The sequence below is a fragment of the Poecilia latipinna genome, unplaced genomic scaffold, assembly GCF_001443285.1.
Source record: "Poecilia latipinna isolate Pla-1442-1.1 unplaced genomic scaffold, P_latipinna-1.0 Scaffold2003, whole genome shotgun sequence".
In the NCBI taxonomy this organism is placed as follows: domain Eukaryota; kingdom Metazoa; phylum Chordata; class Actinopteri; order Cyprinodontiformes; family Poeciliidae; genus Poecilia; species Poecilia latipinna.
In genome coordinates, this window is record NW_015114619.1 from 102,031 (window position 1) to 119,477 (window position 17,447).

Consider the following 17,447-nt stretch of genomic DNA (forward strand, 5'->3'; position numbering starts at 1 on the left):
AGTCTTTTCAAGGCTTTATTAAGTCTCTGCTTTCATTGTTGTTTATATGCTCTTCTTCATTTTTAAAGGGAATATTCTCCAAAGATGACACAGACTCTTAACATTCATGATAAGGCAATATATTGCTTAGAGTTGTGGTCAGTTGTAAGAGGCACACTCTTTAATAAACACGAAAGAGGTAAGTCGCCTGATCAAATACATTGATCTCATCTAATCACAGATAAACCTAACTCAGAATACATCACCAAGTGGAATATTTACATAAAATTTACAGAACAGTATCCCAAACAAGACAAGTCACAGTGTTTGGACTGTGTCGTTCACATTGCAGGAATTACAGCATGGAGGCAAACCAGAAACCAACACAGACATACCAATGCGTATTTTAAGGGATAATTCAAGATTTTAAAACTAAAGATGCCCTCAAAGGTTTTGAGCTGCTAATATATTATAAATATATAATACAACCCTTCTAGTATTCGTTCAATAATCAGATTAGACAGACCTGGAGGCTGAACCTAACGCTGGCCCAAGAGGAGCCACGACATAAGTTGACTTCTATCTTAAAAGTACTCAAATCTCATAAAGGTGGTAGAAGTTTATGCAAACGCTCATGTGAAATGTCGAGCCATCAAGTGGTTATTTGCAAAGAAGCTGATGGACACAAGCAGCGCAGGCTGGAGGCGGTGCGCCACCAATGATCCTCCTGAAACGCGTTCCGATTACAGAACATAAACGACTTAAAAAAAACAAACAAACATATTTTCAACGAGCTAGAAACTAAAAATCTGCTTATTTTATGCACAAACACGTGCTCAATGATCAAATTCAAGGTTATTTCCACCAGAGATTTAGAAATAAAACAAGTTGAATGTTTTGTTTCAAGGCAGAATATTTTCTGTCGTTATTTTTAATTGTGAAAATATCATGTTCTACAGTAACAACGACCACGGAGGCTTTTTAGGAATATAAGAATATTTTAATATTAATCAACTTCTTTGTTGATTAATCCCTGTTTTTTTTTAGGGATTTTAGTAAGGCTCTAGAACTCTGTAGTTGTTTTTAATTCTAACCTGCACACATAATCCTGGAGTTATTTGAAAACAAGTTTGCAAAGATTATACTAAGTGAGAAGGGTTATCAACTTCAGATGAGATAGTAAAACCTTTTAAAGACCCTCAATTTAAAAATCCTAAAATATCCCTTTAAGGATGAGGAGGAAAACATAATGTATATTTCATGAGCTGGGGATAGTCTTACTGGTGGAGGAGGAAAACTAGGAGGACCATCTGTAAATACTGCATGTTGTTGTAAGGCACAACTCATGAGTTAAAAACGACATAGTCCTGCATCATTTTCAAGGTTGATTTGCTATTTGTTTTTATGTCCAGAGAATAACAAGCCCCCAAAACCCACTGAGGACAGAAACCCTCTTTATCAGAAATTGTTTTGTTTCTGCTCACAGTAACTAACCTCTAAAAAAAAAATGTAGAACAGAGAAATAATAATAAAAAAAGAACTTTCTGTATTGTTATGCTACATTAAGAGCCATCTCCATCATGCTCAGTAAACGGACGCAGGAAAATAGCTGTATAAAGCTTATACGTTTTTCTGTAGTAGCTCTTGCTACTCAAGAGCTACTGATATATCTCACTACAAACAGAAAAAAAACCTGCTCTGGTTTTATGCACTGCATATTAAGAAAATTCTTCCTTCTGTTCAAATAGCTACAAGAAGAAATCACAGTGAGCGGCTTGTGTAGACTAGGAACGGTGGAGCCGGTGCTGGTTTGGCTGAGCGAATCCATGGAGGAGAGAACACCTACGAATCCGCCTCTGGCGACGCCTCTGATGCATCAGCTGCACCAGCCGCTCCATCTTGCAGTGCATTGTCTTATTCTCTTCAGAGGAGTGAAGCGTCTGACTCTCATCCCCTCCTGGAGAGAGAGAGAAGAGAAAAAAAAAGTGTTTTACATGATGCATGTATGTGAAAACAAATAGGTTTTTTACAGAATTCATTTGCAAAGAGTGAAATTGCACATACACAAAGACAAATATTATATATATATATATATATATATATATATATATATATATATATATATAGAGCGCATTTCATTCTGTTGGAAAATTTTGAATTTGTTTACACATTTCTGTTGGAAAGTGGACTAATTGAACACTTTAGCTGAAAATCTTACAATAATATTTGAAATAATGTATATTAAATATCCAATTACGTAGATGAGTGGATAGTTTTGGAATAAAAGGAATTAATACAAATTGACATTGAGTCTAAACTGGACCAGTTTGTCTAAAAAAAAAAAATGCTTTCAAACGACATTTGTTATAATTTGACAACAATAAAACAGTGGAGAATACCGAATTGTGCATCAAATACACCGTGTTAGTTTACCGCTGCGCTCTGTGCTTTGGGTCGGTGGTTGTCTGTTTCTTCCCATGCAGGGATCCTCTGCGGTGAGATGGCTGCCTGGAAGGTTCGAGGCAGTGCACTCGTTACATAAAGGAGGCAGCAGCGCCCCCTGGTGGTGGCAGGCAGCTCTGAGCAAGTCGTTGAGAATTTGGAGAATGATGGCGATGCCGCGACGAGGATGACTGATGCCCCCATGACTGCACGGGGCCAGAGTCCCTGATGGGGTTGGACATTATTAGAAATATTAATATTAACATACAGATAAAATGGCAAAAGCTGTCGAGCTAGGTCTTTGATAACAGTTTGTGTAAACTTTCACCTTCTTGGTAAACTTGTTACAATATTTATTTATTCATTTTGATTTAAAAAAAAAAAAGTTTGGCACATTTTTAAAGTACCCATTGAAGTTTACATGATTATGTCATATTATAACCACATGTCATTTATTGTGATAGATCAACACTTTTAATAATAAAGTCTGAAAAATTCATCATCCTGAAGAGCTTTCCTGTTTTCACTGAGGTCAATCATCTCCACAGCATCATGATGCTGCCACCACATTTCACAGCGTATTCAGTGTGATATGCAGTTCTAGTTTTCAGCCAGATATAATCTTTTGCATAGCATGCTGAATCTGGATTTCGGATAGCTTTCTTCTTACTGCTCATTCCTAAAGGCAAGGATCATAAAGTGAATGAACAAACGGTCTCCTGATGACAGAGCCTGACTCCTGAGCTGTGGGTCTCTGAGGTTCCTCCAGAGAGAATATGGGCCTCTTGGTGGCTTCTCTATGAGCTCTCCTTCCCTCTCCTAGTTTATGTGAGAGCCATGTCTCCGTGGGTCTGTAGTTATCCCAAACTCTTTCTACTGTAATTTCAGTAGATAGTCTGGATAGTGCTCTTAAAGATGTTTTAAACACAAACTTGGTTCAAATTTCTCCCAAGCTTTCTCCCTGACCTGCTTGCTGCACGTTTTGGTCTTCACGTTTGTTCACTAATGAACGCTGAAGCCTTTACTGAACAGCTCCACAGTATGGATCACGTATCTGTATCGTGACTAAACTACACACACAGGGACTCTGTTTACTAAGTAAATGACTTCTGGAGGTGCTGTATCAAATTTTATTAAGTATCAGAATAAACGGAACAGAATCCATAAGTGTGCCATATTTTTCAGATTTAAGTTAGTAAAAAAAAAAAAAACTATTTCCACTTCACATATGCTACTTTAAGTTGGTGTATCATATAAAAAACCCAACACATTTAGTCAAAGTTTGCTTTCCTAACCTGAAATGTGAAAAGAAGTGTTGGAAGGATCTAATGTATGTATTTACAGACTGCCGTTTCTGCAAAGACCTACCAGAAAACGTCCCAGAGAAGACGCCTGGAGAGTGACTCACGACGCTGTCAATGACCGCCCCTGGAGGCTGTGATTTATGTGCAGGAACATCTCCCTGTTAAAAAAAAAGAAGCTGAGAATAAATGTCTATAAAAAACTAAAAGTGGATTTTGCTTGTTTCCTGTTAACTACAACCATTGCAAGAGGAAAACAGGTACCATCACTGACCTCTATGAAGGCTGAAGTTGGTCCTGGTTCAGAACTGGTGGGTCTGGATGAACAGATTGGTGTAGCTGCAGGAGGTAGATTTGGAGGATGTGTAGAGTCCAAAGGGAAAGCAGGTTTGCAGTCAGACTGTGAGCGTCGCACTAACGGAGGATCGATGCAGCGCTCAGGTGCTACGCTTGTGGACGAGATAAAGGAAGTTCTGGGTTTCTCAGCGCTACGTTGGAGGGAGGATGCAGAGCGATCCGAGGGCGAGGGTGGAGAGGAAGTCTGTGAGCTGGTGAATCCTAAGGAGGACCCTGCAGAGGACGCCTCCAGGAGGTTCCCATTGTTCGCCTGTGCAGTTTGAGGTTTGCATGTGGTCTGAACCACTGAGTCCGTGTTCCTCTGGAGCTCCCCGGCCTTCTGCGACAGCTGGAGCTGCACATACATCGTGTGGGCGCCGGCTCCGAGGCTGAGGGTCAGAGGCAGGCGCCCCGAAAGGAAGTCCTCTATCTGCAAGGAGTGCAGAAAAATAATCAGTGAAAAAGAAATCTTCCAGATTTTCATCCAGAGTTTGATAGAAAGTTGCTGAAGGGAAAAACAAATTCACTTTTTGTTGACAAAGAGTGAATTAAGAACTGCTCAGAGAAAATCAGAGGCCAAGAAGGACAAAACTCTGTTAACAGCAAACATGAGTTTGTCTTGATGGAAATAGTTATAGCTGAAAATTACAAGATAAAGACAATTTTTAGCTTTCTTTTTAGCTACATTTTTGGTTCATTTTCTTAGATATTGGTTTTAATGTCTTATTTATTCATTTACTTAAATTTTGTATCCTTTGGAATCACTTGTTTTGGTTTTGTTTTTGCCCTTTGCCCTAAGACATAAAGGGCATTATAAATAAAATGTATTATTATTATTATAATCTTCACATTCCCATGAACCTAGACTACCTGGAGTGATGACTATCCTTGTTTTTCCAGTGACACAGATGGCCACAGACATTATTAGTATTGCGCCACATCGTCACAGTGCCTCCACCATAAACTGTTTGGCATTGGCAGAGAGGTTTGTCAAGTTTTCTTGGGAACAACACTTCTGTATTTTCCTTACAAATGCAGTACAAGTAAGAGATTAAAAAAATACAACACGGTTCCTCAGTTTTTGTGTAAAGTTTATATATTCAAATCCACTGAACTTGTATAAATACAACACAATCCAATCATATAGACATTCTGATTAAAACTCGTATAAATCAACAAATTCGTTATGAAACAACTCAGTTAAATGCTAAAAAAAATAAGCCCAAATGGCTGAAGTCACAGACTTTGAATCAATCTAAATGCCACAGTATTTGACCAGACAATATTAAACCGGTCAAAAACAACAAGTTTCTTTAGTTTAGTACATGAAGCCAAATAAATGCCATCCAGACATTCATTTATTTGATGACAAAGAGAAAAAGTGGTTTGTTCTTAAGAAGATCTAGCCCAAAGACACATATATTTATTTCTTTTCTGCCAACAAGTTTTTCAGGACAAGCTTTTAATCTGATTAAATGATTATATATTTCTAATTTATGGATCATATAAATTTTCTCAATCGACAGCATAGACAGATTCAGTAAACTTGGCTGTGTCAGTAACACTGAGCCTTGTGGTGCTAATTTTGGTGCAAGATGAAGATTAAATTACAAATTACGATCACCTGCATGCAGTTCAGCTCAGATTTTAGTCATAAACTCTGAATATTTTACAAGAAAATACATTCTTGTCAATTTTGCCACATTTTTTCATAGTGTCCATTTAGCGCCTAATGCAGGTTCTTACCTGGGATTCTGTTAAGCTCTCCAACGTGTCCATCACTGTCCTCTCTCTAGTTGAACTCTGCAATAAATAACCACAATCCCCCCCAAAGAGCTCAGTTGTTGTTCATTTCTGCATGCAATTTTGCTATGTTTGCAAACAGAGAATGTGGGAGACTAACTTACTGCTGAACCAGTTTCAATAACTGGGACTAGAGTCAGCCTGCTGCCATCTGTCACACCCTGCTCCAGCAGTGTCCCTGCAGTCAGGTGGCTTTATAAAACAAAAAGGGTACAAGTTTATGATAAATGGCCTGAAATACTTCACACTACATCCATTCACCACCAGCAGCCGCAGTCAAAGCGGGTAAAGTGTCTCAAACCAGCAACCCACTGGTTTCACACGTAGACACACACACACACACACACACACACGCAGTCAGAGCTAACCCACCTGTCTTTGTGCACCACTATGATTCTGTCTGTCTGCAGCCCCAGTTTCTGGGAGATGAGCTTCCTCAGCCCCTCCCCAGTCTCTCCCCGCCGGACGCTGAACTCCACCGGGCAGCCGGTTGTTGAAGTGACGGTCAAACGCATCGGTGACTCCCCGCCTGCAGGCTGTGGAGTAGGGAAGTCCCGACGCTGCGTCTTCGGCTGCTCCATGCAGTCACTGCTTGGTCGGTCTTAAAAAAATAAAACCTTGGTGAAAACAAGCAGCTGCAGTCGGATTGAATCGCCAGACTAGTTCATCAGTGGTTAGACATGGTCTAAAACTCCGAAAACAAACGTTTTAACTGCAGCTCACGGTGTGACAGCTGCTTTTTCTGAGTGTGACAGAGCCGATTTAAGCTAAGAGTAAAACGTATCCTTGTTAGGAATAAGCCCCGCCCACTGGAACCAGCAGCCAATCACCGATCGCTACAACACATTTGAGGCAGCAGCTTATCCAATCCGATACCGTTGTGTCTACACGGCTCCACCCATGTTTGTTCTTTCTTCACCATTCATAAATGATGCAACATAATCAGGTTCGTACAGGATGTCACCATGTGGAAATGTCCTTTTTACTCATGCGACATACTTTAAATATCTAGGGATTGTCTGCATTATTCACAGTTATTTAAAAAAACCCAGAAATGATTAATAACCTCCACAGTTTACAATTTTTACGTTTGAGTTTGTTGTTATTTGATATATTATGACTAAAATCCCATGATGACACTGCAGATCTTTCCGCTTGTACCTGTTCAACAACTAAAGAATGTATTTTGGCACACCAGTTGAATTATTTACTTGCTGAACTTTTGTCACAATACACCACAATAAACCTCAATGTTTTTTTTAAGGCAGAAAATGTTTAAAATTTTTTAAAATTTAAAAGAGCATTGTGCACTTGTGTTTATGTTCACTTTACTCTGATACCCCTAAACAAAATCTGGTGTGATCAACCGTCTTCATAGACAACCAAATTGGTAAATAAAGTGTGTGTAATCAACTGTCATAAATATTTGTGAAGGTCTCAGAGGTTTGTTATTGACCAAGAAATAGACCAAGGGACACACCAGGCAGGTCAGAGATGAAGTCTTTAAAAAGTTAAAAAGCTGAAATAGGCTCTAAAACAGTATCCGAAGCTTTCAACATCTCATGGGCCAATGTTCGTTTTCAATCTATCATCAGAAAATGCTGATGTACGACACAACTGCAAAACCTAAACAAACTGGCTGGGCAGGGCAGCATTTTAGACAGAGATGCAGTCAAGAGGCCCGTGCCAACTCTAGAGGAGCTGCAGAGATGCACAGCTCAGGTAGGAGAATCTTCTGAAAAATACAACAATTACCCAGGCACTTCACAAATCTGGACTTTGTGGAAGAATAGCCAGAATAAAGTAACTGATGTAAGTAGAAGTTCAACTTAAAGATTGCAGCAATGTAGTGAAACACAAAAACCTCAAGGAGGACACTTGTATAAACTGAGACATAAATTTAATTTGTCGTGGCCTGTATACACACAAAAAGGTTTTATTTGGTGGAATACAGTGCATCCCATTTTGAAACACGGTGGAGGCAGCCTCATGCCACGGGGTTGCTGTTCTTCAACAGGACCAGAGAAGCTGAAGTTGAAGGGAAGATGAATGAAAATCCAGAGAAATCCTGGAAAAGTAGAGGCTTACTTCCAAAGACTTACAAAAATCCTAATAACATGTCCTGAACTTTGTGTTTTTAATGTGACAAAAAGTCACATGCTCCCGTCTACAAACTTCACTTTTTGCGGGGTGTTTTCAGAGTGATGTGTGGAACAATTTGTCCTCCAAAAATGGTGAAATCAAAATTGCTCAGCACTGGCCTAATCTAAATAGACTCTAATATAATCTAAAATATAATCTAAATAGATTATATTCCTGTAGTATTTTGCTGGCCTATCTGGATGTTCTGCTGCAAACTTTAAACAGGCTTCCACATACTTTTTCTTCAGCAGTGGAGTCTTGTGCAGAGAGTGTGCATAGAAACCACTGGAGTTAAGTCAGATAACTTTTATGTAAAAAGTTATTTTAGCTCTCAGTAAATGCTCTTTTGGTCTTGTAAAGCAGTTTTTGTTCGTTTTTTGTTTTCTTTTGAATCCTCTATCAGAAATGTTATGTGATAAAAAGTTGGTTGTGGCTGTTTTAAGGGAAAGACTGGGGTTCTTCCACTTCATCAAGGCTTCACTGCAACATTCAGAAGTTTAGATATGCACCATGACTTTCATCATGTTTAGCAGCTGTAACACTCTTTTGTGAAGGTCTTTCTTCTTAACAAGTGTACCACTATGTGTACTATTTTGATAAAGCAAAACTTTGCAGTAAAGCCACAACAAAAACCTGTCGTATTTTTTCAGGTGCATTGAGAAGATACCCTTTTAATTTATCTAATGCCATGAAAATTCCAGATTTGCATACATTGCCCAACTGGTATTGTGCACAGAAAGGCGTAGTGTGGATTTTAGCTGCATATCTGAGTCTTGCCCAATTTCATGGTTCAGTTGTTGGCAGGAGATGTTCACAGAAAGCACTTTGTATTCTGCAGTCTCTCACATTTTCAGCAGTGAGGTCATATGATGCAGAGCAGAGAGAGAAGAGCTTGGAGTAAAACGTGACGTAGGAAGTGAGTGAGGGCGGAGAAATGGAGCTGATTTATGGTTCCTCGCAGCCAAAAATAGCTGCAGCAGCAGCATCACTCTGGCTTTCTCGCCTGCGTCACCCCGCTCCCATACCTTACCTTACATGTTTGTTCAGGGCAGAAGGGTTGGGTTTGATTCTTCAGATTTCATGTTGCCTTCAAAGAACAATAAAGTGCTAGTAGCAGCGTAGCTTTGAAATCATCTCTTCACAAGATCTCATCAAAATCCTAAATGTCATTTAAATATTTGTTGAACTTATGAAGGATTCCCTCTTTTTTTTTTTCACTTTCTTTTATGACCTCTGTGGTCTTGTGATATTTTGATGGAGAGCTTCCTCCGCCTCCTGTCTCCCCCAATCTCATCCAGGCTTTTCTCTGAGGTGGGAAAGGCAGCTGCTTTAAATGCTTCGAGCCTCACCGAGAACAGTTCCACAGGATGTCCTGCTCAGACAGACGCAGCTCTGACGTCAAACAGTACACACACACACACACACACACACACACACACACACACACACACACACACACACACACACACACACACACACTTTTTACACTGCACTCACCCTCTCCTTCACATTCCACCTCTTTTTATGGCCTCTGCTGGCATCTTTTCCCAAATATCTCAGCTTTATGATATCGCTACTTTAGATATCCTGGAAATTTTCAAAGGAAACAAACCTTTCTCTGTAAAAAAGTTTACTTTTAATACTTAACCAAATACAGCGTCTTGCAAAAGCGTTGACATTTTTCACGTTTAATCCCCACAGATGCCAATGTTCTTTTTTTATTTATTTTATTTTATGTTTTTAATGTGAAGAAGGGTAGAATTAAAACAACAACAAAAAAAAACTACATCTCAAGATTTGGACGTCATTTAAAACCTAAAAGCGCATGGCACGACTGCAAACCTACCAACACAGAACCATTTGCACAAACTCACAAGGAGATAATGAGCCAAGACGCTTGTGGTAACTTTAGGAGAACGGCTGAAATCTATAGTTTATGTGTGAGAATCTACTGAATGGAAACGTTTTAGCTGTGAGACCAAAATTGAACTTCCTGGCCTGTATGTATCTGGCGAATGACGAATTACTAGACACCATCTCCATGGTAAAACATAGTAGTGGCGGAGTCATGCTGTGGATACCCTTCAGCTACACATACGTAGGAAAATTTGCTCAACATATTTGCCGTCATAATAATTCCCTGGAACTCTTCAAACTTGTAAATTAAACTCAAAAGGACAACTGTCCATTCATGGCTAAACTTCAGATATGCTATAGGTTTCTTGGCACAGAGTGTTGTGAAGTATCATTTCATTTTAAAGAGCTGAAAAGATTGTTTAAAAATGAGCCTCACTATTAAAGAATGTATTGCATATCTGCCTCTGGAGGTAAGAACATGATGAACGTCTCTTATCTAAACGTAGGGAAAAGACCTTTCATGCTTTGCATACTTTCTCCACTTTGAATCGAGCCATCGTCTCTCCATCAGAGAGCGACGTGCTTAGAGACATAATGGTAATGTGAAATTTAAACTCAGGCTGCATGTAAGGTTTTTCACAATTGAATTTTCAATCTTGTTCAACTTGTCCAGCTCAAAGCTCGATTACTAACCAGTCAAGAATTCAATTCAACAGAAACTGCATGCCAATATGAAGTAGGCTAAGCAGTCTCACAAAGTACCATCATTGTATTTTACAATGATCAGAGCTTTTATGTGCAAGCGGCGCGTATAGCCATGGAGGTTTGATTTGCCTTTTTGTGAAAATAACACGCACCAACTCAAACAGCCTCATCATCAACAGAAACAAAGACGTAACTGAGCATTTTCAAAAGACGTCACATTACAAATTTAACACAAACGAGGCATTTTGAGCTCAGTTTGAAAACACTTTGTTCAGATGCAAATTTCTTTTCGTCAGGAGGAATGGTTTCCAAAGACTTTAAGTGAACTTGGTAATCTTTTAATTAAAGAGATGAACACTGTTTGCTTTGCTCTCCTGCCTCTTCCCCATCCCCGTCTCCAAAGATTGGTCAGAGTCATCATGATCCCACAAAACTCAGATCAGTAAATCAGAAGTTTCTTTCTGAGAGTATCACTCCTTGAAATATGACTATTTGAAAAAGACTAACAAATAGAAAATATACATTTCTTTAAGTCAGCAGTATTTTATGTGTTGTCATAGTTAGACAACTGATCTAGGAGATCACCGATATCTGTCACAGTGAGCCTTAAAGTTAAAAGGAAAGCTACATGCATATAAATATATATACTGAAAATACACCATTGTGGCTGAATCTTTCTGAAAAGCATCTTGAATCAGATGCTTGGAGCGGTTAGTCGTTTATCAGTTTCTTGCAGGCAAGCGGAAAAATGATTGCCAATAAACAAACCGGACCGCGACTATGAAGCAGATTTCCAAAGTTTTGTTTTGTTTACGCTTTTTGTGCCGAAAGAGAAAATTAGTTCTTCAGATGTGATATCTTTTCTTCTCGTGATATCATGAAGGCTCAGATTAGGCCTCCTGCCATGCCGCCACTCAGGCTCTGTCTGTTTTATGTAGCAGACTCAGAGGGCGCACACTGCAGATGCTGAAATGGAAACACTTCTATTTTTTTTTCTATTAGATCCTGTCTGAAAACACAGCTGAGTATTCTACCTTGCAGACGTCTTTGAATTCCTTCAATCTCTTTCACCTTTTTTCACAAATTGCAACAACCTTCATTAGTAAATAGGGATGATTTTTAAAAAAAAAGTTACGTAAATAAAAACGTTCAGCAAATGTTTGTTAGAGAACATTAGTGAACAAGCAGCATCTCTAAGACCAAGAAACAGCAAACGAGTCAGGAATAAAATTGTAGAAACGTTTAATACAGAACTATGTTACAAAATAATATTGCAAGCTTTGAACGGCTCACAGAGAGCTATGTTCAACACAGGACTGAATATGTTATGCAAAATGATACAGATAGAGAAAACCTAACAGGACATGAGATGTTATTCAGGACAGCTTATTCAGGTGCTAGCATTTCAGTCAAGAAACAGAAGATATCTTTAGCAAGACTTGGAAACTGATGTTCACATATGCACTCCAGTGAATACAGTGCAAAACATTTCAGTTTTTAAAATGTGCAGACCCTTGAAGAGACTTTTAGCTTCAAGGAAATGTGGCATTACAAAGAATTAACTCAAATAGTTGCTCAAGATTTCAGGTGGATGAAAGCAAAAACATCAGTTATTTATTTTGTTTGTATTTTTTTTCCGTCAAAGATTATTTTAAATCAGTGATATTCCTTACTTTCACTTAACAACTCTTTGTAATATGTTGCTGTGACGTTTGTGACTGCTGCGTGACAAAAATGTGAAAGAGGTGGCGTGTGAATATTTTTCCAAATTGTACATGTGAACGTGAAAGTAAAATCGCAACACAAAGTAAAAATGTAAATCATCCTTCATTAGAGTGAGTAGCACAAATTAAAACACATTGTGTTGAGCTAGCATGAGGTGGACCGGATCTAATTCAGAAAACAAACTGAACGCTTTTAGACTCCTTTCGACGGAGGAAGCAAAAGCACAATGCTGCCACCAAGTGGCCAAGTGTGAAATGACACAAAGCTTTACCGCACCCGTCCGTCTGTCCGAGCATCTTATCTTCCAATACGGAAGCTGAGTGAAGCACAGCAAAGTAAAAAATAAATTAATTAATTAAATAAATAAATAAATAAAAATCCTACAGATTGAATGTGTCAGCCTGAGCTTCATTAATGGTGAAAATGAGATGAGAGACGCCATTCACGGGGCAGCTCAATGAGGACGGCTTTCCTCTGCCATCTCACATCATGACCGCCACCATCACCATCATCGCCATCATCATCATCATCGGTGCTGGTCACGTGGCGCTTCGGGAGCGGGCGGTGGGTGTGTCTAATCGCGTGTGGTTTCATTCATAACTACAGTCGTTATTTGAAGCCCAGAATAAAGTATGCAGACGCGGCAGACTGGCTGTGGACCGCTTCTCTCCGAGTCTACAACGAGGTGAGTCCCTGTGTTTTTTTTTTTGTTTTTGTTTTTTGTTTTTTTTTTTTGTTTTGTTTTTTTACCCCTCCCTCTTACTTTACCCGGACCGGGCTCTGGCTCTGGCGTTTCTTCGCGGTCTAAACGTGGTTCTGTTTTAAATTATGTAAGACTCAGGCGACACAGCTGACCCCGCGTTTATGTGAGCGGTGTCAGACGGCGGAGTTTCCCCGCACGAGCGGGGGTCCACGTCGTGATTTATCCCACCTCCCCACAGGGCTGAGAGCAGGCGGTGCACTGACATGGGACAGCCCTGCTGATCGGGGGTGGGGGGGTTTCGGCGGAGAAGGGAAGATGCTTCTGCTGCTGATGGTGCTGATGCTGAGCGCCGGCTGCAGCGCGTCCCTGTAGTCCAGCAGCCGCACGCAGACGGCGGAGGGAAGCTCCTGTGACACCTCCCGTTATAGACCGTAAGACACAACACATCTGGAGCCCCTCAGCACCCACTCTCACCTGAGGGTTTTATGCAGTAAAGTCTTCCCCCCCTCCTCCCACACACACACTCACACCCTACCCCCTCCTCCTGCTTTTCTCCCGCTGATGGTATTTATAAAGACACAAACACCATCAGTGTGATTGAAGCGCTGGGAGCTAGAAAGTGTGTGTGTGTGTGTGTGTGTGTGTGTGTGTGTGTCTGAGCTCCAAACGCCCATCTGCCCGGATGATAAACCGGAGATGAAGTGACAAGCTAACATGTTCTCAAATCCCAGATTATCATTTTCCAAAAACATAGTCAGTGTTGATTTAGTTGTTTTTTTTAAAATTGTTTTTATTTTTTTATTTTTTAGCTTACTTCAAAACAAGTGCTGACAGATAGGATATGCGAAACTGTAAAGTCTAGAAATACAAGCATTGTTGTATTTTTTGAGAATGTTGCTACAGTAATAATCAATAATTAGATATTTTATTTAAAATGCCTTTCATATCGTAAGAAAAGGCTAACAAGTTATAGATGAATTTGACTTAATCTTACTAGTGCATAACACATTTGTCCGATGATTAACAGTTTGACGTTTTTGGGTCAAATCATTTATGGCCATACATTTTAAGTGAATTTGCTTTAATTAGATTTGTCCTATAACTTGGCATGTTAGAGGGGGGAGTTCATATCCACGTTAGGGAATAAATATTGTTTTGTTAAATTATCTTGCTATTTGCTGCTTCACCGTGTTTGCTTGGAACTTCCTGTGTCAAACCAACACAAAGTCGTGCAAAACTACAAACTGGAAATTATCTGACGAATGAAAATCTGAAAAGTGCGGCATGCATTTCAAGAGCCACCTTTTGCAGCATTGAAAGGCTTTTTAAGTACGTTTCAGCGCAATAGCTCAGGCTCGTCCGGCCTGTATGGGTAGCGTCTGTGAATGTCATTTTTTCAAGTCTTCTATATAAGATTTAGGTCTGAACTTTCACTAGGACCTCCAGGGGTCTTCAACTCCAGTCCCACAGGACTGGTGTCCTGCAACTTTAAGATGTGTTCCTGCTTCAACACGTCTGGGTCACAGAGTAAGGTTACCATGGTTCAGTGTGTTTTTTTCTTGTAGTTTATACCTCAGATAGTGTTTTAAAAACTTGGTTTTACTTGAGCAAAGCACATGTCTGCTGTGTCCATAAAGGGATTTTTTTATTACTTTCTTTTTACAGGGGCTTTCTTCTTGCCACATTGCAACTCTGACTATAAAAAACCCCCAAAACCCATATATGTTGTTTTAACGCATATAACTGTGTGTGAATTGCTAAATTCAGAATTCACGTTTCAAAATGTTTCACATTTTGTCTCAGGATGTGGTTTTTTGAATTATATTTGACAGACTGAAACAAAATAATGTATAACTGTTTTTCTTTAATATATAAATGAAAATCTGAGAAGTGTGGCATGCATTTGTATTCTACTCCCATTACTCTTACACCCTTAAAAAAAATTCCTAAAAACCTGTAGCTTAATGTGTACTTTGATATCTCATAATTTAATTGATAAAATTAAATTATGAGGTCATTACATTATGGTTAGATCATTACATTTATGTTAAATTCCCTTTACTTCTCCACTCCATCTGACCTTTTAGTGTGATCAGAAAATTTAATTCAGTTCTTCTGAAAATCCACTTCAGATTTCAACCATTTCAACAGAAAAAAAACAACAAAAACATTTGAATATCAGGCTGCTCTATTTCTGTTAGGTGTGAATGAGAGAAAACTCTGAAAAGACACTCACAAATGTCAGGACAAGAATAACAAACGGGCTGTGATTATGAGTAAATCACCGGGGGAGATTATTTATCGGAGCTAAGGATTCGCGGCCACGCGCAGCGCGTGAAGCGATGGCGTGCTGTTCAGAGCTGCGGCCTCGTCGTAGTTACCTCGAGCTGAGATATTACATAAAATATGAGTCTCCCTCACGGTGAGGGAACGTGCAGCTGGGTTATCAGCGTGTGTGTGTGAGGAATGCAGTCCTGGACTGACGTTACGCCAGGTGCACGGACTCTTTACTGCGGAAAAGTCCTTTTAACCTTAGAGACGATCATTAGGCCAATCACACAAAAATGGAGACATCACTCTAGTTCAAGATTCCTCGCATTGACTTCACACTCAGCCTATAATGGATTTTAGAAAGATTTATGTGATTTGAACGGTTGAGAGCGATCCGCTCTGTCTCTGAACGTACTCTGCACTCACCACCGGACCTCTTAGAAAATAAATGCTAGTTTTCCTGCAGTTTGCTCCATCTTCTTTGTATTTATAGTACACTTACGGGACAGACTTCCAAAAAGCATGTAATTGTGAAATGTTAGACAAATTAAACATGGTTTAAAAAAAATATGTTACAAACAAAAGATTGAAAATGTGACACCCATATCTTGAGTCAATACTTAGCACAACCATCTTTTGTTGCAATTACTATAACTCTATAAAGTCTATAACTTACAGATCTAGGCTTTGCATATCCAGACTTTTTTTTTTTTTACCCATGAGTCCTTGCAAAAAGGCTCAAACTGTGGAAGTTTGCATATCAAGAATCCCTAAGCATCAATTTTCAATTCTTGCCACATATTCTTCAATACATTTCGGTCTGGTTTTGGTCTGTTTGTTCCACTGTGGCCTTCACAGAACAGCTTCATTTATCCTGAGACTAAATGACAAACCAACAAGCCCTTTTTGCTCATTATGTGATTTCTGGAGGTAGTTTGTTGTAGCGGGTTATACTTAGAGGAGTTACAACAACTAAAAAGTTGAATACAACGGGCACACCGCAAGTTTTAAACTGTGTTTGTGCAACATTTCACAGAGGTGCTGTGCTCTGTGTTGGGTGATTTCAGAAAGTCCAACACAAACACAGAAGTTTGAAGATTTTTGCATTTAATGTCAGCTCAGATTTTATTATAACGTTCCGCACAGCTCACACTTTTCTCCCAAACAGAGATAAATTGGGCAGCAGTTGTCTCTGCAGGATAAAGTACAGTCTGGGATGGGAAACAACTGGAAAATCATTTTTGCAACTTTGGTAAAGAATCAGTTGCAGTCTGAGAAGGCATTGATTCAACACTCAGATCCAATTACAGAAAAAAACTCAATCAAAAACTTCACTTCTACACAGCTTCATTTATGCTTAATTTATCCTTTTACGCATTTTTTGCCGTTGTTTTGATTTTGTTTTTTTTAGTAGTTTTCATTTAACCTTCAGCCTTAACACACACACACACACACACACACACACACACACACACACACACACACACACACACACACACACACACACACACACATCGCTACTTCAAGGATACAACGCTGAATATCATAACTGCTGCAGAAAAGATCTTTCAGTAGAAACTCCAGCTAAAAAGCGCTAAAAAGGACAGAATTGATGAGTTTGAATCTTTTCATTTTTCTTTGTTGTTTCCTGGTGCAAGCAACAGTTTGAATCGACACCAAAGGAAGCGATTCTCTCCCTCAGGAGGCAACACTTTGCAAAGCCAGCTCCTGCTCTCTGCAAGGCTTGTGGGAAGCACAGCACCAAGGTTACCTACACTCATCATGCGGATGACTGTCAGATTAAATTTGGGCTTCAAATGATTCATTGGAGCCATGTTTTTATTTTATTTATTTTATTTTTTGCATCATTCAACTGCAGTGAATTTGAGAAAAAAAAAATGGCACCAAATTTATTGTGAATTTTTTCAAATCACCACAAAATCAGAATAATACTAACATATGCGTAAATTCCCATAACTATTTATTTGTTTTATGTCTCTTATCAAGTTTCACCATGACCATTCACTTCCTGACCTGCTCACATGACCACTGTTCTTGGCTGAATTTGTACATTTATAAATTCAGTGGTTTCCTGGTATGAAGCAGACCTCGGATCTGTCTTTTTTTTTTTTTTTTACAGAGGTAGAGTCATGGGCTTTGGAAAATGCATCCCCGATGCTTAA

The 17,447-nt window shown here is 39.3% G+C and overlaps 2 protein-coding genes across 3 annotated transcripts in view; one reads left to right on the forward strand and one right to left on the reverse strand.

Moving 5' to 3' along the window:
* LOC106935701 (midnolin) lies at positions 1 to 6,674 on the reverse strand. Its single transcript, XM_015016293.1, has 7 exons — positions 6,234 to 6,674; positions 5,966 to 6,053; positions 5,805 to 5,861; positions 3,997 to 4,488; positions 3,790 to 3,883; positions 2,413 to 2,646; positions 1 to 1,936 (listed from the first exon to the last, which is right to left on the reverse strand). Exons 1-7 carry the CDS (start codon positions 6,440 to 6,442, stop codon positions 1,764 to 1,766), a joined length of 1,347 nt encoding a protein of 448 aa, XP_014871779.1. The 5' UTR covers positions 6,443 to 6,674; the 3' UTR covers positions 1 to 1,763.
* A 6,099-nt stretch (positions 6,675 to 12,773) lies between these two features.
* The window catches only part of cbarpa (CACN subunit beta associated regulatory protein a), a 20,790-nt gene continuing 16,116 nt past the window's right edge, over positions 12,774 to 17,447 (forward strand). The window contains exons 1-2 of one of the 2 annotated variants that reach the window (XM_015016274.1): positions 12,775 to 12,975; positions 13,232 to 13,424. The gene's annotated coding sequence lies outside the window, so the exon portion shown is untranslated. Of the gene's footprint in view, positions 12,976 to 13,231; positions 13,425 to 17,447 lie in introns of both variants that reach the window. The other variant, XM_015016276.1, reaches the window with a different exon arrangement.